The sequence below is a fragment of the Apostichopus japonicus genome, chromosome 16, assembly GCF_037975245.1.
Source record: "Apostichopus japonicus isolate 1M-3 chromosome 16, ASM3797524v1, whole genome shotgun sequence".
In the NCBI taxonomy this organism is placed as follows: Eukaryota; Metazoa; Echinodermata; class Holothuroidea; order Aspidochirotida; family Stichopodidae; genus Apostichopus; species Apostichopus japonicus.
This window is the reverse complement of record NC_092576.1, coordinates 13,464,304-13,490,384: the sequence shown is the minus strand read 5'-3', so window position 1 is coordinate 13,490,384 and position 26,081 is coordinate 13,464,304. Positions and strand designations below refer to the sequence as shown.

Below are 26,081 nucleotides of genomic sequence, written 5' to 3'. Positions count from 1 at the left end.
GTACTGCCAAATTGCTCAACCGGCTGTTTGCCATGGAATTCCTGACGAGAGTTTTGATGAGTTTTAACTCCTTTCGCATGCGGCGGATGTTTTACTGGTAGAACCGATGCAATTTTGGCAAGTCTGTAGAGCTCCCGGAAGGCCTCCTCAAATGGTTTTAAGGACTTGGCGAACTCTTAACAATGAATGAGGTGGTTCTCGCCCTTCCTTTTCACGGCTTTGTAATAGACGTTTCACTGAGTGCAGTTCATGCACTAGGTCTTCTCTGTTGGCATTGTAAGCTGTGGCGAATCCTGGTTTCCATGGTTTCATATTCCAAAAAATTCGGGCTCTTAGGAAGGGCTGCGGCGCTGGACTTGCCTGGAAAGGGCGATGTTTGGTGATCAAAATGTCAAAAGTTGGGCCAATTTCCCTCTGGGGGGCACCTGGGGGGTCACGGCTTTGTCGTGGGGGGGGGGGGCGTGCCCCCCCCCCCCCCCCCGTAGCTACGCCACTGGATCAGTATACGTATCAGCTATGACAACATTAAAAGCCAAGGCATGTCGTATCTGTTCTATTTCGTTATTCAAACTGCAATCGAAACGAAGTCAGCATAAATATACATTTCTTCATGAAAATGTTAACTTCTCTGTGAGACACATAAAGAGTCAGATTTGCTAAGTTCGAGCTCATGAGTTCAGTTTACACTTCAGATTTTATTCGAAAAAAAAAAACTCATTTGCATTAGAATTTTCACCCAAACATATCATGTATGCGATTTATATACTAACCTATACTGTGTACCTCATGATTTTAATTAAGCTTCCGACTAGACCGAATGACAAGATTGCCTAAAATATCCAAGGCGGATCATTTTTTGTGGGGGATAGAATTTACTGTGACGTGGAAATAAAATTAGTATATTTTGTCCGTCCGAACATTTACTGTGCAGTGGCACCGACCTGTCCTCACAGTGAAACTTATTTTATTGTAATTCTACCACAACATTAGTTCCGCGAAAACTTAAATCTAAACCAGGCAGAGTGTAAAGAAACTCGCGCTAGATGTAATTGATGTCCGTGAGATAAACCTAACAGATGCCGGAAATTAAAGTTGTGCCATTAGGTAACCGTTAATTTCAGTGTTAACTTTCACGATCTTACTTCTGTATGTAACGTAGCGTTAGGCCTAAATTACGCTGAGCACTTACACTTAGTACTTACCCTCGACCCTAACTTCCTATAAGTTGAACTTAGCGTTAACCTCGGAGGTAAAGGCTAGCCTTTGTAAGTAAGGCCTCGCGTGCAAACGTTAGTAGCCCTAGGCCTACTTTTACTACGTAGACAAAGGCTAAGCGTAGTTATGCTAATTTCAATTTCGTCTTGGTGCAAAATCTCTCTGTTATTCACTGAGAAAAAAAAATACAGACTAAGCCTAGGCCAATCCCGAAACACTGCCAACGAGAAAAGATATGGGCTTCTGTAAAACAAGGCAAAATACTGTCTAGGCCTAGCAAAACTACTAGTAGTAAAAGTATGACAAGAGAAAGGTTAAGACTAAAGTAAGGACAGGGACAGTCTCAAGGTGTCATGTACCATTCCTCGGATTAAAAATTGTCTCCAGGCATGAACCTGGATTTTATGTAGTGTCTTAGGAATACCCCCAAATTTGAAGGGAAAAAAAGCTTCCTGCTCTTACCTGAGGGGTAGCTTGAACCAAGTTATTAAGATGTCATTGTCCACAACCACAAATGTAAAGTTCATGGCTCACAGAAAAAGGCAACCCAGATCATTGTAAAGTTTCATAGCCTGAAATTCACATAAAAAGCATCATGCTGGACTAAGTGATGAATAATAATTCAAGGTTATAGTTTACAGTGCCTTCACCCTATTTTGCAATGGTTTATACTCTGGAACGAAATTCTTGTCAATAAATTCTGGCTGAGGTGTTTTAAAAGTTGAACTTTGGCATATCCTTGTAACATAATGTACACCCACCAATACAAACTGTGCCATATAAGAAGGAGCCTTTAAAAACAGATCTGTACCTGGCCAACGTGTTTAGATTATGTTGTTTTCCTTTTAATGGGAAGACAAACTAATATCTTGTGTTCTTTGTTTCTTCCCCAGGTGCCGGCCAAGGTGAGTTGGTGATTTTTCAGCGTCATTTTGTTTCAAAGAGAAGTTGAAGGATGGTATGAATCTATTTGCTATTTTTAAGCAGCTCGGCTTAGTAGCAAATTTCCTCGAGGAAATTCGAAGGACAGGCATGGTGGTGGCCTAGGTCACCCATTGTGATGCTATCCTAGATTTCTGAGGGTAACATGATCATATCTTTGGATTATATGTCATTGTTAAAGTTGCATCAGTTTTTAACATCAGTTTTAATATCGACATCTGAGTACACATGTTTCAACCTTATACAGCATACTCAATAAGCAGGTCAAGGGTCAAGACTTGACTGGCATACTGTACCTCTCGGGCTTGAGATGGTCAAAGGGATACGTAGAGGGCTATATATCACAATGGCATGGTGGACATTAGTTTGCCTAAATGTAGGACACCTTTTCATTACCTTGTCCTGGAGACCCCCCCCCCCTCCCCCATCTCCCTACAGTATTTGGACTCCATATATCGGCATGCATACATGATGCTCCTACTATGTGGAAATAAGAAAAACATGTACCACTATCCTGCAGTTTGGTCATATGATCTCATGTTTTAACTTTTATTCCATATTTGGTCATGTTAACAAATATCCTGAGCCAGTCATATCAAATCCTGTAATTATTTACTTTTACTTTTACTTTTACTTTTTTTCTTTTTGTAGATGTGGGCCGGAGCTGTATCCTACTCAGTATTGGAGGGAAGAACATCATGTTAGACTGTGGAATGCACATGGGCTTCAATGACAGTGTAAAGCTTTTCTTCTTAAAAATTCCTTTCTGAAAAAACTCATCCCCACTTTACACACCCCATCAGAAACCATAAAACTGATGGGGCAATGAGTAAAGGCCTTGTTTTTGTAACAGTTTTCTGAAAATTATTCTGGTTGAGTTTACTTAATCAGAGCAAAAAGCAGGAATTTTTGTTGCAATTTTTCTGGTAGTTTTTCACCAAGAAATGAACCTTTTTCAATGTGTCACTCCCAGTAATGATTATGACAGCTGTCAAGGTTTTCTTTGTTCCGCGAGAAGAGCAGCTGTTCTATTGATTGTGAAATTTTTGAATATTTTACATATACACGATGGGTACAGATGGAAGTAGTTATTTGGATTTTAAAACTGCATTCTTACACTTCTTATTTGTCGGTTACTTGACAGCGACGGTTCCCAGATTTTTCGTACATCACAAGGACAGGCAAACTCACAGAGCACCTGGACTGTGTTATAATCAGGTATGTAAAATTATTCAATCTCCAATCACCACTCTCCCGAAGAAGCAAAGCCTACTATTCGTCATTCAAATTTGCAAATTGCCTGACACCAGAGAAAGAGACAATTTTTACCACACATTCGTTTTTGTTTTTTTTCACCCTCAGTACACAGCACATACAGCACACACAGTACTTGTACACACAAAACACTCAGTAAACAACCAGCCTTGTAAGCTTTTACATTGCCATTAAACTCAGTTCTGGATTCAGCTGTGTGTTGAGGGGGGGGGTGGAGGGGGTGATGAAGCAGTATGGAAAGATTATCGACTGAAAACTGGCCATTCACTTTATTGTTATAATGTCATTGGACAGTCAGTGTGACCATACACCCTGAACACTTTTGAAAACTAACCCCCCAAAAAATCCTTTGCAGCAGATTCCTGTCCTTGGAAACTTTGTTTACTTGTGTTTTTCTTTGTTTTCTAGGAGTACTGTACCTATATTCCACAAACCCATCACAGTTCCCCGTTTTACATTAGGGTGAACAGTCACAGGGCCAAAAATACTGTATGTACTAGTCTAATAGCCTATGTGTTTTCATTAGTTCATTTGTATAATCTTTAATATGGTAACAGCAGTGTGTTTGTCACTTTGTAACCTATGAATCAGCCTTTGTCCAGTTCCAGGTGTTACACCCTGTATGACATAGTTGTAATTGTTGCGAGGAGGGTGCATCGTCGCGAATGTAGTTCTATGGTAGGTTTAACTTGTCAGCACTTTTCAAGTAGATGAGTTTATAGGCTGTTGGGATACAAAATCAGTATCGCATTGGTCCATGTTTATAACGCAGGGCAGAATGGGGCCCTTTTGAGTGTCATGAATTTTACAGTTTTGTTGCCATTTGTTTTACAGCCACTTCCACTTGGACCATTGTGGAGCCCTCCCTTACATGTCAGAGATGGTCGGGTTTGATGGACCCATCTACATGACCCACCCAACCAAAGCTATTTGTCCAATATTGCTGGTGAGTACTAACCTGTTTGTCAAGGACCCATCTACATGACCCACCCAACCAAAGCTATTTGTCCAATACTGCTGGTGAGTACTAACCTTACCCATTAGTCAAGGACTCATGTGCATGACACATCCAACCAAAACTATTTGCTTGCTGTTACTGGTGGGTAACCCTTTAGTCAAGGACTCATTTTCATGACCATCCAACCAAAACTATTTGTCCAATATATACTAGTGAGATAAAACCAATAGTTTTTTTTTCATGATCCTTGTGATATTACTCGTGAGTAACCCAGTAGTCAAGGACTCACTTTCCTGGCCCATCCAACCAAAGCTATATGCCTGATATTACTTGTGAGTAATCCAGTAGTCAAGGACTCACTTTCCTGGCCCATCCAACCAAAGCTATATGTACCATATTACTTGTGAGTAACCCAGTAGTCAAGGACTCACTTTCCTGGCCCATCCAACCAAAGCAATTTGCCCGATATTACTCGTGAGTAACTCAGTAGTCAAGGACTCACTTTCCTGGCCCATCCAACCAAAGCTATTAGCCCAATATTACTCGTGAGTAACTCAGTAGTCAAGGACTCACTTTCCTGGCCCATCCAACCAAAGCTATATGCCCGATATTACTCATTAGTAACCCAGTAGTCAAGGACTCACTTTCCTGGCCCATCCAAACAAAGCTATCAGTCCATTATATCTGATCAAGTTGCTCAGGAAAGGAAGATAAGTTAAAATGGCATTTAGTAATGATAGCTATCTGCCCTATATTAAGATGTGTGTAAACCATGCAACGAGGATCTTTTCAAGGAATATTAACGACAAAACTATTCTGTGGATTTGATGTTTTTTAAATGTCTCGTTTTGTCCAGGAGGATTACAGGAAGATCACCGTCGACAGGAAAGGTGAAACCAACTTCTTTACTTCCGGTGTAAGTATATTTATGTTAACCTTTTCAGTATCCCCCACTCACTGTCGAAAGGATATTTTTGGCTCTTTTTTTTAATATATCTATCGGCTGCTCGTATGATTTCTTGTCATATTAAACATTCCTTTGAGTCAGTTTAATAAAGCAAGCAACGTTAATAAATTATGCCTGCCTTTCACTGCTCGACCGAACACGACCCGATTTGACTCGGTTATAAAGAAACAGTCATAAAGAAATCATATTCCATTTGGGAGGTTTATCACAGAGTTGATGGGGTTTTTTCACGAACAACAGTGTGAGGACTTGATCAAGTCTAAAGACCTTTGTAACACTGAAAATCATGGATAGTCTGGTAGTGTCCAGTATGTGTGCTCGAGGATAATTAATATCTCGACTGATCAATCACAATTTTGCCAGTTTAGTTTAGTAGAAAAAAAAAGGATCAGGAGGGACACTCAAGTCCCCATCAAGGACCCTATAGGAGACAAAAAAATACTGAAGATGCAAACACTCAGACTCGATTACAATGCTTAAAGTGCTTGTCCAAAGCATTCTTAAACCCATTGACACTACTTGCAAGTACAACTTTCTCAGACAAACCATTTCCACTCATTCACGACCCTATTACAAAGAAAATTATGCTGAATATTAATCCTACTTTAAGACTTTTGGAGTTTAAGGCAATGACCTCTGGTACAACTACTATCAGCAAACATGAAAAAGCCAGTGAAGGATAAATTGTAAAACCATACACAATCTTGAAAACCTGAATCAATTCCCCTCGTAACCTCCTAAGCTCCAGTGTGGTGAGAATCAACAGTTGTAACCTCCTATAATAAGGAACACCCTTTAAGGAACTAATCATCCTAGTAGCCCTCCTCTGCACCTTTTCAAGTACTTCCTTATCCTTAGCAAAATATGGGTTCCAAGCCTGCACAGCATACTCCAGATGAGGCCCAACCAACTGCTTTATACAGCCTAACAACTATGTCCTCTGTTCATGCACCATGATGAATAGGGAAAACATAAAACCATTTTTTTTAAAATCCTTTTGAAGGTGGCACAAACTGAACCATCATTTATTGATGGATACAGATATAACTGTCATGAAAAACTTCCCAAAACAGTTGTAAAGAAATCATATTCCATTTGGGAAATATATCACAGAGTTGATGGGGGTTTTTCACGTACAACAGTGTGAGGACTTGATCAAGTCTAAAGATGACATCATCAAGCCACCTGTGCTTCAAGATTTTATGTTTTTCTATTCATCACAGTGTATGAACATTTCGAATAGACCTTGCAAGCATCTACATGAACAGAACCTGGCGGCTTGATTGCTTACATGAGAGCTCTGTATTAGAAATCAATATTTTATATATCATATGATATCATAATTTAGGTGTTATTCCGTATATTATCGTGTTCTACCATATCACATTATGGTTACATTACATTATATTAGATTATGCTATATTACGTTATGCTATGGTATATTTTGCTATAATATGATGTGGTTTGCTACTTTTGCTATGCCACGTTATGTTTCACTTTGCTACAGTATGCTATGATTTGCTGTGTTATATAATATTATGCTATATTATATTTTGTTATATTTGGCTATGGTATGATGTTTTTTGCTATTTTTGCTATGCCACGTAATATGTTATACTTTGCTATGCTATGTTTTGTCGTGTTATATAATATTATGCTATACTATGTCATGTTATATTTTGCTATGATATGATAATGTTTTGCTATTTTTGCTATGCCAAGTTATATGTTTTACTTTGCTATGCTATGTTTCGCTGTGTTATTTCATATTATGCTATATTATGTTATGTTATATTATATTTGGTTAAGATATGATTTTTTTGCCATTTTTGGTATGCCAGGTTATGTTATAATTTGCTATGCTATGTTTTGCTGTGTTATATAATATGATGTTATGTTATATTTTGCTATCTTATATTATGTTATGTCATGTTATGTTATTATGTTGTATTATGTTATATAATATGATGTTATGTTATATTTTGCTATCTTATATTATGTTATGTCATGTTATGTTATTATGTTGTATTATGTTATATAATATGATGTTATGTTATATTTTGTTATCTTATATTATGTTATGTCATGTTATGTTATTATGTTGTGTTATGTTATATAATATAATATGTCCTCTCTTGCAGATGATTAAAGACTGTATGAAGAAGGTCATCACCGCTAACCTCCACCAAACTATTCAGGTGAGATTGATGGCGACTGTCAAACACTGACTAATTCAGTGGTGGATAACAAATACATCACATTATTTAGCAACCTGGCAAAAAGTGCACTGGTGTATACAAGTTAATAATAGTAATAACTGAGATTTATAATGCGCTAATTATAAACAAAATAGTTGTCAAAAGCGCCGTACAAATATAGTTTGAATAGAAAGAAAGCAAAAACAATAATGCAACAATGAAAAATAATAACAAATCAAAATTGAAAAATGTTTAGCATACAGGTAGGCTTTTAGTTTAGTGAAAAGTGATTTAATAAAATAAAATGGGCAAATGTCCAGGGAAGTAAGTTCCCAATGGCTGTGTTGCTATAGGGGTGCCAACTACTTGCAAAGTCCATCCAATCATATACACCTTCCCTCATTAAATGTCCCATTTTGTGAAGGATGTATGCAAAGGAAAGTCACTTGCCATCTGCGAATATCCCGTCAAAGTTTATGCCTAAATTATGCGATAGTTAAGTGGACATGCCAGAGATTGCTATGAATATTCATGGATCCATGGTACGACTTGACTCTCGAAGTCGGACGGTTGTTCAAACATCACAAGGAAAGCTTGAAATGAAAACACCAGTACAGTGTTAGTTTTTAAGAGGTTTCGCTGTGTGCATGCTAATGTCACAGCATGGCTTTGTTGACATTTACTATCTGTAGTTGATAGAAGTATGCATGCCCTATGTTGATCTGTACAAATCTACATTACATGGACACTTCACACCAACTAGCGTGTGTCGGAAACTATCGGAAAGTGCTCTAGAAATATTGTGACTTATTAAAGCTATGTCTGATATTTTATCTGAATATTCAGTGATTCTGTGATATGATTATTCATCAGGTAGATATATCAGATGTCAGAACATGGCATTGTTGACATTTACTATCTGAATTCGATAGAAGTACGCCATATGTTCGATCAGTAAAAATCTACATTACAAGTACACTTCATGCCAACTAGCATGTGTCAGAAACCACAGCAAAGTGCTCTGGAAATTCTATGACTTGTAAAATCTATGTCTGATATTTTATCTGAATATTCAGTGATTCTCTGATATGATTATTCATCAGGTAGACGACGAGCTGGAGATCAAAGCTTACTACGCAGGGCACGTCCTCGGAGCCGCCATGTTTCACATCAAAGTTGGCTGCGACTCGATCGTATACACGGTAAGATGTCTACTTCTTTATTTTAGCTGATCACCTATCGGCTTGTTTGGTGGAACTAGTAGAGCCATCTACTGCGAGTGTGTTGAATGAGACAGAATACACTCTTCTTTCTAATTTCATTCGTATATGTAGCCTCAATCGTCGACTATAAGTCGAGAGAAATTTTCAGTTTAACATGGAACCTGACATTAAAAAGAAATTGTTTACAAACATATAAAAATAAACACTTTAGGAACGATCGAAGGACTCGCGGAGAAAATGCTGTCCGAACGAGATTCATTGATATTCATGGTATTTGATATGTTTTGTATATAAGCAATAAAATGTAAAAGATAAAATTAGCTCTTCCAGACTACCCATTGCTCACGCCAAAAAAAGAATTAAACACTGATACTACAGTGCACAGTCTGCATATATATATATATATATATATATATATATATATATTAAATATATATATATATATATTAACAGTGGTAGCACGAGGGGTCAGGGGTAATGGGGGGGCATCTCCCATTGTGATGATTGCCCCACTGTGACGTGTATCTGATACAAGTGCGCTTTTGCAATTCTAAACTATTGGCCCCCATTGTTGCCCCCTTCTAAAACATTTGCTTGCCCCCTGCCCTTACCCCATCCTGGAAAATTCTGGTGCTGCCACATTTGCCCAAATTCGTCATCCGTTTGAATGTCTCTTGATTACAGTTCTTCTCTCTATCTTTTCTGCTTCTTTTGTCTACAGGGTGACTTTAATATGACACCAGACAGACATTTGGGGTGAGCTTTGATTTTCAAATTTGCATATTAAATAGAATTGAATGTTAGATTAAATCTCTACGGCACATTTACAGGTAGTCTGTGCAACAGAATTGGCTGCAGTGGAAACAAGTCTTTGTGTGTGCGTTACAAAACAACTCATTTTCTGTGTACCCCCTGGTATTCAGACTTTTTGTTTTTACCTTGGTGACCCCAATTTTTCCAAATAGTGTGGCCTGGGGGAAGGGTATACTGGGGAGGGGATAGCCCACTCCACTTTGAGAATTTTTTTCTTGTACGATTTAGGGTAGAAGGTTGCAAAATGGTGTTATACTTTTCAGCATTTGAAGTAATTTACGTTCGAGATGTTGCCACTCTTCCGAATACTTCCAAAAGAGTTTTTCTCAATCCTTAGAAAAGGTGGTCGCAGCCAATACTTTGAATACCAGGAGGTTGTAAACGATAAGTTCTCATTGATTAGGTAACATGTAACTCATAACCCGAAAGTGAACAGTTGACTGCAGTTGTGCAACCGCTGCACGACGGTCGCAGGCCGCAAGTACGAACGACACTCAGTGCTGAGTCAATCTGACTGAATCTGATGCAACTTAACACTGGCAAAAAGTCTTGATAAGTTGTGTGGTTAAAAACAAAATAAAATAAAACTGTTAGCAAACTGCTTATCCACTAGAGAGCCTGTGTAGGAGAATGTGTAAAAGTAAGTTGGCCTGACATTTCGATCCTAGCAGGATCTTCTTCAGAGGCTAAATGACAAGTAACAGTAACAGAAGGGACAAAAACAGGCACAGCATACAGACAGGTTAAATGAGCATGGTGAACACAAAGATATAGATGTAAGGGGATTAGTAGACAAGGGATGGAGAGAAGAATGAAAGAAACCAACAGGGGAAGAGGAGAGGTAGTAGAAAAAAGTTGTGTGGTTGTAAGGGCACAGATGGCGCTTGACTATATCCACACTGTTCTACATTATCATGGCTATAATAAATTTCAAAATGGTCTATTCCAGTCCGGCAGGGTGCAGCCTACTTTGAGGATGTCTTTGGAGAGCAGTTAGCTAGCTTTCAAGAAAAGTATTTCCATAAATAAATGTATATTTTCAAAGCTTGATGATTTTTGTTTGTTTTTTCTCAACTTGCAACATTTCAGAGCTGCCTGGATCGACAAATGCAGACCGGATATCTTGATCACGGAATCGACCTACGCTACCACCATCAGAGATTCTAAGAGGTAAAAGTGACATATTTATGTAGTCTTTTTCTTAATTTAATTTTTTTTTATTTTTAAATTTATTTTAAATGAATTTTTATTATTTTTTTATTATTTTTTAAATTTATTTATTTTATTATTATTATTTATTTTATTTTTATATTTTTTTATTTATTATTTTTTATTTATTTATTTTATTATTATTATTTTAATTTTTTTTATTATCGTTTAGAACGGGTGTATTTTATATTGTTGCATTTGGCTTTTACATTTTATGCCTTGTTGGTTTTTGGGTTTTGTTACTATTTGCTTTTAGGTTTTACATTTGTAAAGCCCTTTGAGCAGCTTTGCTGATTATGCGCTATATAAATATTACTTACCATTACTTATTATTATGAGTACTGTCATCATGTCATGAAGCCTCGCCACCCCCCTCCCCCTCCCTCTTGTACCTCTGGGAATCTGTTCTGTGATTTCAAGTTCTAAGTTAAGTTAAATGATACCAAAAGGGGAAGTGATAAAATTGAATGTTAAAAAAGCAGTGATGGGTAGAGGTGCCTGCCCAGGAGTTAGCAAATTTTGTTCGAGGCTCGGTCCCTTGAGCAGAAACAACATCAATGGAATATTATGATTGCCAGGTGCCTGATTCATGTCTTTAGGAACACTACAAGAAGATTAAAGTAACATGCTGTGTAAGGTTATATTCTCTTGCGATACCATGCTACGATATTAAAATATATTAAAAATATTAAACATCACTCCTACTCTGTTTGTTAGAGGAATTTTTTGTGATATTTACAAGTATTTAAAAGGGGACTCATACCCAACCATCATGGTTAGCTTATATGATATAAGATATAAGAATCTTTATTGACCATAAAAGGAATTGGCATTCACTCCATCTCAGTAAAACAGACAATAAAACAATCATAAATACATCGAAAAAAAAACATAAAAATCTGATTCCTAAAACGAAAAATTAAGGCTACTACGTCCAAAGAGCAAATAAAATCTTGCTTTGTTTGGGAGATAAATGTTGTCCCTGGGAGGTGTCAGTTAATAAATCTGTTCAGATTGCGATAAGTTCCGATTGGTTGAAAGAATAGAAAGAAAGAACACTTTTAGTCGACACAGGTAGTGACCTTAAAAGAAGCAGAAGAGTTTTCTGTTACACACCTATTTTGGTAACATGGAAGGGAATGTGGCGTAGAATATATTTTGTTGTAATACTGTAAGGATTTAATAATAATAATAATAATAATAAACAGTTCTTATATAGCGCAACTTACAATAAAGTCTCGCCACTCTGTACAAAAGAAAGTGAAAGATATGTACACAATATACAATAAGAGTAAACATAACAATTATAACAATGAAAACAGGTGTGTCTTCAAAACAGTTTGAACATCCCCACAGACACGACATTCTTTATGTTGAGTGGGAGTTTATTCCAAAGGAGGGTTGAGGAGTACTGGAAAGATCGCTCGCCATGAGATTTAGTGGACTAGTTTAACTACCCGACTAGGAAAACTTAATCTAGGAGAAAAACAAAAACAAACGATGGAAACTACTTGTTATGTAACAGGGAATTATTTACCCAATATCGCATCACAAAATACTATGGAAAAATGGACGACAAACTGCTATGTATACAAGTGCAAACATGTACAGCAGTTTTAGTTACACAGGAAACATATAGTAATTTTTATTATGGGACAGAGGACAGAGGGCCTGCCTTCAAAACTGCTTCGCAAAATTTTGAGCACTAAAGTATTCCCTTTGCAAACCCTCATAAAGTGTTCAAATTGTTTCATACGTACCATAAATAGTTAAAAAACTTATAAATGGAAGGTTTTGATTTCTTCATTCGGTGTTCCGTGTGCAGATGTCGAGAGCGAGATTTCCTCCAGAAAGTTCACGAGTGTGTCGAGAAAGGAGGTAAAGTCCTGATACCGGTCTTTGCCCTCGGACGAGCCCAGGAGCTCTGTATCCTCTTGGAGACATTCTGGTGAGAGATTTAAACTGTCAGATATTAGATTTCTCTTTCTACCCCCCCCCCCCTTTCAAATAGTTTTCTTTTTCTTTCCACCAATTGGTTAAAGGCATTGAAGACTTGCCCCCAAAAAGTTTACTTTCTGTTGCTTGCAAGTGACGTTTTGTTCGTGTCGCTACAAAATGCAGACAGTAATGAAACGTGATACCTTGTTATCTTTAGCTGGACATGAGATGTCCATCCCTGTATCGTTTATGCACTGTGCTGTGGGTATTGACCGCAGCTGTATGTACTGACTGTACACTAGTGTCCTAATTACTGACAGTAGCAAGCTGTGTGTGTATTTTCTGGGATCGAAGGTGGTGTCTAACACTTCTGTTACACCTCATTCGAAACTAGGTCAGATTACCAGCATTAGACGTTTCTTTTTGTGCGATTCTTCACACCCTTTAAGGCAGATTTGATGAAATTAAATTGTAGTGTATTATTTATATATTTACTCACAAAGCAAAATAAATTTTGCCAGTTTCCTGGTTTAGTGTACTAAACAACTGTAAAGTTTGGTTTTGTCAATGTTTGGGTTAATTTCAAGGTTTCAATCTCTTTTATCATAAAAATAATAATAATACATCATTTTTATATAGCGCCAAACAAACTATGAAATAATTCACGTAGCGCTTAACATAATAATAACAATTATAACATGTATGCTTTGGTGAAAAGATACGTTTCGAGAGCTGATTTGAAACCGTTCACAGTATTTGCACATTTTTACATGTTCTGGAAGTGAGTTCCACATGCACGGTGCACTGGATGCGAACGTTCTCAAGCCGTTAGTCTGTGTTTTTACTCTAGGGATGAGTAACATCAGCAATGAATTAGAGCGAAGTGAGCGTGTGAATGATGATCATGACTTAAAGAGACGCTTCCACTCCTGTTCAATTCTGATTGGAAGAAGATCAATAAGAAGTATACAAATGTATTACTCTAGTCATAAAATTTTAAAATCGTTGAGACAGTTGTGAAGTTTGAATCTAAGAAATAAAATAATGTAGATGTGGGTACAAATAAAATAGTCAAATAGGTTTCCTGCTTCCAATAACCTGTTGGTCATTATATTTTATTTATTAATTTTTTTGTATGAGGGGAGGGGGGTATCATAGTTTCAGTGATTTACAGTTTTTGAAATAAAGTATGATTAAAAGTATCTAAATTTTGAGATTCTTCTCTTTGCAGGGAAAGAATGAACCTAAAAATTCCAATTTACTTCTCACTTGGCTTAACAGAAAAGGTTAGTATATCTTTATTGCCAGTTTTGTATATATGTTTGGTTATCTTTTCAAAGAACACTTAGACAGTTTTCAAACCCTAGGGACACCTTTTGCCACCATGGACCCCCCCCCCCCCACACTCTGCACAGCTCCAAGGTACACATTCTACTTATCTCTGACTACTTTACTGATGTTGATTTGATTTTGATCACATTTCTCATTTTATATTTTATTTTTTTCATCAGGCTAACCATTATTACAAGCTCTTCATAACATGGACCAATCAAAAGATTCGAGAGACATTCGTCAAGAGAAACATGTTTGATTTCCAACATATCAAGGTCAGTGATTGGTCAATATCAGTGTTTGCTTGAATCACAAAAGTAGTCCGATTATTTGTAAGCTTAGAGCTTGATTGTAAATAAGAGAAGCTCAGATATCATTTTTTTGATGTTGACAATATTTACAAAGAAATAAATGAGTGTTGTTTCAGAATATGTATCAACAACTAGCCTATATTTCTTCACTTTCTTAGTTGGTTGACCTAGTCTAGCCTACATTTCATTTTTACATATTAAATGTGTGGTAGGCTATCATTTTTTTTTCTTTCTTTCATATTTTTTCTCTGTTTCCTCTTTGCAGCCCTTTGATCGTAACTAGTCTAGCCTACATTACATTATTACATATTAAATGTGTGGTAGGCTATCATTATTTTTTCTTTTCAAATTTTTCCCTCCGTTTCCTCTCTTCAGCCCTTTGATCGTAACTACATCAACAATCCTGGAGCCATGGTCGTTTTCGCCACCCCGGGAATGCTCCACGCAGGTCTCTCGCTTCAGATCTTCAAACATTGGGCGTCCAACGAGAAGAACATGGTGATCATGCCGGGATACTGTGTGGCGGGGACGGTAGGGTCAAAGGTCCTGGCAGGTCAGAAAAGAATCGAAATGGAGAACAGACAAGTGGTGAGCGAGTCTGTAGCTATTAAAAGTATATATATGAAGAATAATGATAATATTGTCTCTTCGACGGACTGCAGCATTTTTTTTATAACAAATATAGAAGAATATAGAGTAGCGTTGAAATTAAGATGTTTGGTTGATCCAACTAGAACACTGTCCAGACTTGGATTAGTATTAATTTCAATGGATTAAAGGATTAAAAGGATAATTCTGGTGACAGACAATTTGACAATTATTTAGAAGAAAAAGTTGTTAGTTGGAAAAAAAAAAGATCTTTCTTCTAACTCGAAATATGCTTTTCTGCAAGACACCTATATTTTTGACCAGAATAACACTTCTTTACTCCTAAACTTCAAGTAGTGGATCACAGTAGGTGAGCTGTGATAGCATTGTGGTAAATGTACCTCGACAGCTTTACATTCCTATGGTAACACTGTCGTTGATTTGTCCCTGACATGTGTTACATTTGGAGTGATCGCCTTACAGTTGCCATGCAGTGTTCTCTTCCTTTAAAGAGATTTTTCTTAACCCAACACTGTTTGTAATAACGTTATTTTCCTCATGTACAAATGGTGGTTCTTAACCCAACACTGTTGTGATAACAGTATTTTCCTCATGTACAAATGGTGGTTCATAATCCAACACTGTTTGTAATAACAGTATTTTCCTCATGTACAAAATAGTGGTTCGTAACCCAACACTGTTTGTGATAACAGTATTTTCCTCATATTTAAATCATGTTAATGACATGAAGTTGTATGTGAGAAATGTGTTTGGTATGGACTAGTAATTGCCTTCTTGTTTTAACATAACTTGATCAAATGAAAGATTTAAAACTGTTCCCTGAGAAGGAGACTACGAAATTGGACTAATTAAGAATTAATGATCTCATTCATTATTGATCTAAATACATCTGTTATTTCAGATAATATTTTGAATGACAAAAAATATTTGCAAATTTTTTTATGAAATCTTAACAAAAATTTGTGGGAGTCTAATAACTACACTGTTTATCATATGGATAATTTTTACTTGGCCCACCAAAAGTTCAAAGATGTTGTTCGCTTTTCTCGAGTCTCGTCACGAGAAAGATCTCAGAAAGTGACAGGCACTATATTATATTAGATCTTGCCGACAGTGCGGATGAAATGTTAATCGGTCCCTGAAACTGGCATGGACGTTGCTTTTCTTTATTCCTTTATTTGTTTTTTTGCTCTCTTCTTCACAGGTTGATGTCAAGCTCTCGGTACAATACATGTCTTTTAGGTAAGTATCATGACTTGCCCTGGACTGATTATCTTAGGTCATTGTCAAGTCTTCAGTATCTCAGGGAGTACTCCAGGTATATGTGAAATGTCTTAATACTGAACATGTTCAAAACCAAGGTAGACATGGAAAGATTCCTTGTACTAAACTTTGCTATCTTCATTACTTATCTTCACATGAAAATGCAAAAGTATTTGCTATCCTGTAAGGAAAAAGTGTTAGTCTCTCAAAGATGGCTAAAAAATTTGATTTGTAATATGCTATTATTAATCAATGATTAAACCAGCCTGGATTGGATTAGTAGTATTAAGAAAAACCAGAATATAACCTGAGTAGATTTTTTTTTTTTTGGTCTTGGTCATAAGCTCTCCAGCCGCAAACTGAATAGACTAGGTCCAAGTAGCTAGTACAAGTTGTCTCTGGCAGCCATCATCAAGTGTGACAGCCATTCTAATGTTTCGAATGTTTATTGAAACCAGTATAAATATTAACAAAAATATTTATAAAAAGGTGTACAAAATACATTTAAAATATAAAATAATATTCAAAATATTCAAAATATAAGAAATTACTATTTGATTACTAAAAGGTTAGTACAGACATAAAATTATATAAGAGGTTGTAAATGATCAGAATAAATAGTGCAACACGATAAATTAAAGAATTTCTGTAAAGCTGAATTTTTTTTGGGGGGGGGGGGCAAGATATGGGGATTTCTAAGATTTCTGCTGGATGTAGTTAAATGACTCATAAGTGAAGCATGCAATGCATGGGTTTGGTTGTTTTTAATAGTATTTGTCAGTCTGATGAATTCGGTCTTAGCAGAGGTAGTAACGATTTCTCTTAATGATTGGTAATCTACTTTCCATACATCGTTACTGACAGCCATGTTGTAGCTGCTGTCCTCAAAATGTCCCCCATCCTTCAAGTTTGGTTTTCATACCGATTCCAAATTGTTAAACATGCTGTCGATTCCATCAGTGTGACCATTCTCAGCGCGGCTGTCTCAGTCGTTATTAAGCCGATGAAAGGCGTGATCATACTTTTCCTTTTAATAGCTGTTCCTCTCACAGTGTGCTCTATCTCCTTACAATTTTCTTTCTGTCAGTTTGAACAGTTTCAACACAAGCGCCTCAGTTTTGTTGCTGGCTGTTGCAGGCCAGTTTTTCACCGTCATTGTAAGGCCTTTGATATCGCAGCGTGTCTACCGTATTCACATTTCTAGTGCCCTGTGCAGAAGCCAAAATGTAAGATGCCGTTGAACTGCTAAATATGACAATCTCAAAACAAGAGTCCTCAGTTGTTGTAAGCTGTTGACAGCCATTATGACTGTCATGTTATAGCTATTGGTGATCTCATGTTTTCTGTACCTCTTTCCCAGTGTCAATTGAGTCGACCAATCAGAGTGAGCTTTCTCAATACAGGTGCCTCAGTTGTTACAAGCTGTTAACAGCCTTTGTTGCACTCTCAGCCCTTCTAACACCTTCCTCTTTTCATTCTGTCAAACTGTCAGTACGGGTGTTCTCAAAATAAAGTGCCCTACAGTATGGGTGTTCTCAAAATAAAGTGCCTAACATGTTGTAAGCTGTTGACAGCCATGTAATACGTAGCTGTTGCACTCTCAGCCCTTCTAACACCTTTCCTCTTTTCATTCCGTCAAACTGTCAGTACAGGTATTCTAAAAACACATACCTCATTCTAAGCTATTGACAGCCATTGTGACTGTCGTGTTTATAGCTGTTAATGATCTAACGGTTATCTCTACCTCGTTCCCCAATTTTCAGTGTCCTCCTACCACCTTCCTTTTTCCATGTGGTCAAACTGTCAATATATGGGTATTCTCAAAATAAAGTGCCTAACATATTCTCAGCTGTTGACAGCCATTGTGACTGTCATGTTTTCTAGCTGTTGATGATCTCACAGGTGTCTCCGCCTCGTTCCCCATTTTCAGTGCCCATGCGGACGCCAAGGGTATCATGCAACTGATCCGCCAGTGTGAGCCGAAGAACGTGGTCTTGGTTCACGGCGAGGCCACCAAAATGGAATTTCTCAAACAGAAGATCACTCAAGAATTTGGTAGGTGAAGTTTCACGACTTCTAGACATTTTATTTTAGAATGATTAGTTACGTCTCTTTTCGTCCTCTGTTCCCCTGACAATAATTTCAGGAATTCGGATGAAGTGAAAACAAGAATAATTTTGTCGGTAAAGATTAATAGGTCATGTGTGTGTGAAATTTGTTCAAAGTATTCATCTTGAGCAACTTCTCCAACTAAACCCAACCTTTTCCATGGCACTGGGTTTGACTTTAAAATGTATTCAAATTGCTCCAGTGTGAAATTGAACTGTGAGGTATTTGAAAGTTTTATCGACATCCCAAACGTCAAAAGACTTGCTAATATTGCGAATCAGCAATATTTATTTGTACTCGCCGATAATTGGTGTTTTCTAACAGATATCGGCTGCTTCATGCCAGCCAATGGACAGAGCATCGCCGTGGCAACTAAACCTACCATATCGGTCGACATGCCCTTGAGCCTGCTAAAGAGAACAATGAACCAGCCAGGTAATTAATTGTTTTTATCGATTTCTTAAATTATGTAGTTTTGCCATACTTGAAAGCATCAATCAATGTGTTATTTTGGTCCATGATGATACATTTGGACATCACCATTCCCCTGTAAGGGGTTGATGGATGTAGTTTCTACAGACTTTCCATCTAATCCATAAAAAAACCACTAGCTCCGTGAGCGCTAGCCTAACTACACCTCAATCAAAGAACAGGTTGGCTAGGCCAAGCGCAACTACGATATCCCGGTGCCGTAACTTCCTTCTAAGAAAGTGTTGCTTTTTTTTGCAAAATGTACTTTTAACTGTCTCCCATTGCTTACTGTCAGCAATTTTAGCTGTTTTATCAATTTCTCAACCAGTAATTTGGATAGTTCATTTACTGGGAAATTACACATTCCCTTTTCTTCCCTTTGAAATAAAAAGCACCCAGTTGGGACTATATTTTTCTATACTGTAGTGTCATGTCCCGCTTCAGAGCACTCGTATTGTCAGTGAGCAGTATGAATATCATGTTTCTATCAGATCAAGGTTAGGAACTGTTTGTACTGACAATACCAGTGCTTTGAGAGCATGATATTGGAGTACAGTTTAGAGTGGTATTAGCATTAGGAAATTGTCCCAACTGGCTGTTAAATAACATCTGACTTGTGAATAATCATTAATAAAGCATTTCATTTGCATATACAGCCTCGGTATGTCACATGTCATATATATGCTGCTTTAATTGCTCGATGGGTTTTGTACTATGTGAAGGTCACGCTTGCATTGCTCTTGGAGACTGTCACACATCCTGTGTCACGCATTCTGTCACACTTTTTGTGTCACGAAACGATCTTGCTCCGTCAAGCTCTGCCTCCTCCGTTAGGAATCTAAATTAATATGTTGAGAGAATTCCAGAGATTGTCACACACTCTTTCATGCCTTCTCTCAGTTTGTCATGTTTTTTGTCAGTTCTGGTGGGATATTTTCTTGTAAATGTTTTTGATTCCAGATCATGATCTATCCTTAAATGATCTTGTGTAAAAGTAAGTCTACTTACTTTAACACATTCTCCTAAACAGGCTCTCTAGTGGATAAGTAGTTTGCTAACAGTTTTATTTTATTTTACTTAAATGATCTTGACACATTTGGGAATCAAAGTTTGTGTTTAAAATGTCAGAGTAAATGTCAGTGCCACAGTCACAACAGTTAATTTATGGTTGGTTGTGTAAAATGTTCTCAACTTGATCAAGACAAAAATTGTGAGTGTAAGATCGAAAATTTATGACAGTTTAAATGTCCTCAATCTCCCATCCCCCATTCCTACCCCTCCCACCTCCCACCCCCCCCCTCATTTCATCATTTTTTTTCAGTCCTCTAGGATATTATCTAACTGTTTTTTAATCCAAACTCATTGTTGTTATCCTAACAGGTGATTTGATGGACCTACGGTCAGAGAAGAGATCCAAGACCTTCCATGGTGTTCTGGTGATTTCAGAAGATGTAAGTATACCAACCGGCAGGGAACCGTCTACCCGATACACCTAAACCCATCAAAGGAAATGGGCACAGATATACCCTTCAGAAACAATTTCACAGCTATTTGTTATCATACTATATATATATATATATCTTTGTGTATTAGGAAGCTGTGTCAAAGGGAGCGCCAATCAAGAGTGGAGACGTTGAAAACATAAATGCAGACATCCTGTTATTCACAGAAGGCATATAGAGAAATATAAATTTACCCACACACTCACACACACCGCTTTGAGATATTAAAGTAACCATTTATCAGTTAAAAATCAAATTTGTATCAGTGACATGTTAACATATGTAAAGCGGTTAACAGTTTACATTGACAACTATCGTTAACATATTACATTACATTAAAACATATCATTAACCACTACCATTCACAACTATCACCATCCTTTGGGGAAGACCTGAATTAAAGGATAGATCCCCTGTACAGAGATGGCAGCCACCCCTACTCACCTCTCCTAGCCCCCCCCCATCCTTCCCACCCTACTCTCTAAGGGCAGTACCAGAACTGACATAGTTAGAAGACTCACATCATCATATGCGGCAACGCATTTTCAGATTTATAACAAATTAGCAGTTTTAATTTATAAACACTTAGATTTACACTGTAGTTATTTAGTTGCTCTGTTCATGTTAATCTAGTGAGCTGTCTCACTGTAAAGCAAAACTGTAAGGCCAGGAGGGCTCGGAGGAAGTGGGGAGGTTTTGATGAGGGGGGAGGGTGACAGGTAAATTAGTGAGAAAGGCAGTAAATTTGCTTAAATCTCAAGCCAAATTCATGACATCCTTCAATAAAATTTTAGTGGCCATCATGTTTCTGCTAAAAATTAGATCACTCCTTTTTGCCTTCCAGAAATTGAAGGTCGAGGAACCTTCCAAGATCCTGAACGATTTAGATCTAAAAGAACACGAAATAAGGTTCACATCTACGGTCTCCGTGCCTCCCGTTACCATGGAAACACTTCATTCCAAGCTGGAAAAGTGAGTATCAGCCTGTGTCCATATCCATAATTTATTGGTCTACACAATTTTTTTTTCCCATTTGATTCTGAGACACCGATTTAGAACATCATTTTCAAAGTTGACAGTGTAGGGTTCTATTTTCATCATACCTCAAAACCAGTCAATATTCTTTTTCGAACAGTATGAAAAGTATATTTTGTTCAATTTTTGCGGGATGGAATTTGAAATTTTTCATTTCTAATTGTTGTACCAGATTACTTCCAGACCATTCAGTCTTGTTATCACCCGACGGATCAATTCTCATCGGGTCGGTCTTGTTGAAGGTAAGAACGATTTATTACAAAGGATTCAGATGGTGGGGGTGGGGATCGGGGTGAGAGGGGTGGTTGAAGCAAAGGGGATCAACAAACTTGAACAAAGGGGATTGCATGGTTCGGTGTTGATATCATTGAAAGAACATTCAGAGAAACATAAATTAATCCACACTGTTGGAAAAACCATCTCAATATCAAGATATGGTTTATTGCATATACCTATTTTAACTGGCTAAAACTAAGTTCTTTGCTCCTAAAAGTAGATCTCAGCAGGTGATCTGGGATGTCATCAGGGGTAAAACATCTTCAAAAGCTTTGCTGTACAGGTCTAAATTGTTTATTAAAAAACCTTCAAAAGACCACAGGAAACTTGCTTGGTGGGCCCATGCTCTGCCCACTTGTATTGCTAGAATATTGAATATATATATTGTGAAAGGAAGGGAAGAAAATGCCGAACCACTCCACTTCTGAAGGAACTTCATTGGCTCCCTATCAGCTACAGAATTCAGTATAAACTACTTCTTCTCACCTTTTGTGCTCATCATCTGGAACGGCCTGTGTACCTGTCACAACTTCTCTTGCCATATATTTCAACTCGCACACTTCGTTCCTCCAACAAACTGTATTTAACTGTTCCTAAACCACGCTTGAAAGACCTATGGTTACAGAAGCTTCGAATACTCTGGCTCTTAGCTCTGGAACAAGTTACCAGATCACATTCGAACATGCTATAAACTTTCTACATTCAAAAGTCTACTTAAGACCCATCTTTTCACTTGTTCTTTTGTAAATTAATTTGCTTTCTTTGTAAAGCGCCTTGAGCAGTGGCATTTGTCTACTGATTTGGCGCTATATAAGTCTCATTTATTATTATACTTTTGTGTTTAGTGCTCCGCAGAGGATGAAGATGATGAAGACCTGAAAATGCTCGTCTCGTGGTCTTATCAGGTGAGCAACGTTCCAACATTCAATGTTGTTTCGAGAGGCTGGTATTGAGTAGGATTGCTGATCTAAATCTACACAGACCTGCTATCCTGCCTTTCATAAATAATTATGGAAATTTCTGACGTGCGTTATCTTGTTTCATCACGTTGTCGTAAAATTCTTAGTACCCAAAATATTAAATGTTATACTTCCTTTTCTTATGAAAAAAAGTAGCGAAATAGATTTGAATCATTTTTTGATACCTTGAATGTCTTTAATGAAACTGATTCTGTGTGTTGGTATCTTTACCGGCGCTGTAGCCGATTGGATAAAGGCGGTGACATTTTGAAGCAATGAGGCTTAGCGATCGGGAGGTTCTGGGTTCGATACCCGGCCGGTTCATAGCAAGTTGGGTTTTTTCATCCAAGAGCAATCTACGGTTTTCCCATCTGAAAGGACTTTCGAAATTGAAAAAGGTTCCAAATTTGAGTTAATATGTTGAATTGGAAGCCACCCGACGTGTAAGTTGTACTTCATAAGCCCTTGCGGGCTTCTCCATCATTTGTGGTCGCTTAAAGGGTGTGAAGACTCGCGCAAAAAGAAATGCTCATGTCGGTAATCTGACCTAGTTTCGAGTGAGGTGTAACAGAAGTGTTAGACACCACCTTCGATCCCAAAAAATACACACACAGCTTGCTACCGTCGGTAATTAGACACTAGTGTACAGTCAGTACATACAGCTGCGGTCAATACCCACAGCACAGTGTATAAACGATACAGCGATGGACATCTCAGGTCCAGCTAAAGATAACAAGGTATCACGTTCATTACTGTCTGCATTTTGTAGCGACGAGCAGAAAAACTGCACTTAGCAAGCAGTTAGCAAGCAACGAAAACTTAACTTCTTAAAGATGGCGGCACGCTGTTTGGGGTGAGTCTTCAATGCCTTTAAGCGATTATAACTGCTGATTATTATTAATATTATTATTATTATGATTATTTTTATCTTTAACAGGAGGAAGAACTTGGCAGCACCCTCTTCCACACGCTGAAAAATGACTTTGAGTATCTGATGCAATTGTGACAGCATTTTTCGTGGCATGTCAAAGGTCGCATCGCTGCTAGCGGTTGCTTCACGACGGCTTCGGAATGCGGGCGGTACTGCTAGGACAGCCAAGGATATGACATAGTAGTTAACATCACATGTGGTGTAGCTGATTGGCGTGTTTAACATCTTTTCATGGCGCTAGATGGTGGATACCTCCCCCTTCACAAATGCACTGTGTCACACACCCTTTTATAAAGGTGGGAGGGTGGTGCTGCGTGGACTGCTCGATGAACTAACCAAGTCGATATCACATTTAATGTACAAGATGTAAGATATGTCCATAGCTATTGCTGTATAGGTTTTTCAGTTTCTGGATGACACTACACTGCTTTGCATAAGCTGGAATAAATCAAGTGCTGTGTGGGTTAGGCCCGGAACTGTTGTTAAGTTCACATCTCAGTTGGTATCTAAAGCTGATGGCTGAACCTATCCATGGCTGGTTCTGTAAACATGGTTAAACCTTTCAATCACAGAACACTGCATTGCATAGCTTGGAATACACTGTACAGATGCTGCTGCATCATGCATGGACAGTCATGGAACTGATTAATTTAACTTCACATTTGATGTTGGTGATTGCCGAACTCAACGTCTTCGTATAGCTATTGCTGTGTAGATGGTTAAACCTCCCCCCCCCCACCCCCATCACATCTTTGCCTGGAGTGAAGATGCTGGTGTGTGGAACAGTCATGGAACTGAATAAGTTAATATCACATTTGATGTGGCTGAATGCCAAGGTCCACATCTTTTTTATAGCCAATCCTGTGTAGATGGTTAAACCTCCCTCTCCCCTCACACTACACTGTGTTAAGGTAGCATTGGACTACAAGCTTCAGTGTACAATATCGTTTTGGGAGAAAAGGATACGTTAGATGCTCCTTTACAGAGCTGCTACCATGGTATAATATTAATTGACGGGCATCGATGGCAAATTGCTCTCGATTCCCGTACCACTTGCGCATTTTGCCCCCCAAAAAATCGCCCTTAGAGAACGGCAACGACTGCCGTGCTACCTCTAACCAACTCGGCGTGGGTGCCCCTCATACTAATCTAGATCATAATTATCAAAATTTTATCGATGGCTCAAAAATTGGCTGAAATTCCAGCAACAGTTGCAACCAGAAAAGCAGCCCTTGTTAAAGCAGCTACCGGAAGCGCAAAGTTCTCGATGTAAAGTTTTACAAATGGTGTCTTGAATTGGTCCCGTCTAATGTCATCTCTGGAAGTATGTTTTGTGACATTTGGAAGAAAATTCCTTGATGCTTTGCCATGTCAGTACCAAATCCAAAGAAATGTCTTACTATCCTTAGATAAAGCAAAAGGTTCCTTCGCCCTCTCCCAACCCTGGTAGTGAAGAGGGTTAGAAGTTTTTTTGGGTCAATGGGTCAATGCAACTTTTAGTGAGCATTCCCCCAAAACAAATTTAACCATTCCATGCGATTAGAAAAGACGAAACGTTGGGAAACATTGAAATGCGAGCTGGTTTATTGAGAACAGCAAATAATGATGGAATCACATATAACATGGAAATAAAGCATTGAATGAATTTGGTGAAGATAACAAAGGTTGTTTTTTTGTTCTTTTCTATTACTTTTGGTCATTTTTTCTATCCTTTTTCTTTTTTAAATTATATGAGCAAAAAAAAAAAAAAAGCATTGAATAAGCTACTTTCTACATTAATCACCATAACCTTTGGAGAGAATTAAGGTCGTAATCCCACAGATATCACCTGTGGTCAGACACATTGTTGTTGTTTTACGATAGGAAGAATATTAAGGACTATCCACTGCGGGCTGACCAAAAGGCCTTGACCAATCACAAAGCTCTTTACAAGAGACATGAAGTACATAGATCAACCAATTCTATTGGCTAAAAAAATTCACAGCTCTGTATAAAAAACATCTGAAGTTCCTTTTCCTCCACTTTTTTCTCTCTTTTTTTTTTTTTTTAGTAGCAAAAATATCTTCTTTCCTGAGACAGGTAAAATGTTTTGAATTCTGGTCCAGACTCAGTTTTGACAAGACAATGGCCATCAACCAATTTATTGTCCAGTGGTGGCACCAGCATACTATTACCGATCAAGAGGGTCTAGCGACGTGACTCATTATTGAGTTAACCTTAGAATTGAATAATTACTATGAAATATGCACTATGGCTTTGAGGAGGGAGTGAAATTTGCCCATGGTACCACCCAGAGCTGCAGCCCTGGGAGGGGAAGGGGTTGGGGGGTACTCTGCCAAAATTCTTCTTTGAAATGTCTTACAGTTTATAACACACAAGCAAAGTTGTACACACTGGCAACAGTAAATTCTGCATCTAAGCACCCCTTACCCAACCAAGCTCCCTTGGATTCTCCCCCTGCCCTCCCCTCTAATAAAAATTAAACTCTGGCTACAGGCCTGGTACCACCACCGTTAATTGACACAAGTCATACTGTGCCCAACTG

General features: G+C 37.9%; 2 protein-coding genes across 5 annotated transcripts in view; both read left to right on the top strand.

Moving 5' to 3' along the window:
- The window catches only part of LOC139981960 (phospholipid scramblase 1-like), a 175,574-nt gene that overhangs the window by 53,761 nt on the left and 95,732 nt on the right, over positions 1–26,081 (top strand). The gene's annotated exons all lie outside the window — the stretch shown is intronic.
- LOC139982409 (integrator complex subunit 11-like) lies at positions 944–25,356 on the top strand. 3 transcript variants are annotated; one of them, XM_071995242.1, is made up of 22 exons: positions 944–1,104; positions 2,109–2,120; positions 2,809–2,894; positions 3,302–3,375; positions 4,267–4,378; positions 5,247–5,306; positions 7,499–7,555; positions 8,659–8,757; positions 9,500–9,534; positions 10,681–10,761; positions 12,626–12,748; positions 13,970–14,024; positions 14,250–14,345; positions 14,757–14,969; positions 16,195–16,232; positions 18,184–18,308; positions 18,687–18,797; positions 20,214–20,284; positions 21,180–21,307; positions 21,543–21,612; positions 22,492–22,551; positions 23,543–25,356. In XM_071995242.1, the coding sequence occupies exons 1-22, from the start codon at positions 1,077–1,079 to the stop codon at positions 23,609–23,611; spliced, it is 1,803 nt and encodes a 600-aa protein (XP_071851343.1). In that variant the 5' UTR covers positions 944–1,076; the 3' UTR covers positions 23,612–25,356. The 3 variants fall into 3 exon arrangements, with proteins under 3 accessions (XP_071851343.1, XP_071851344.1, XP_071851345.1); XM_071995243.1 differs by lacking the exon at positions 944–1,104 and having other exon boundaries at positions 2,109–2,173; XM_071995244.1 differs by lacking the exons at positions 944–1,104; positions 2,109–2,120; positions 2,809–2,894; positions 3,302–3,375; positions 4,267–4,378 and adding an exon at positions 4,389–4,452.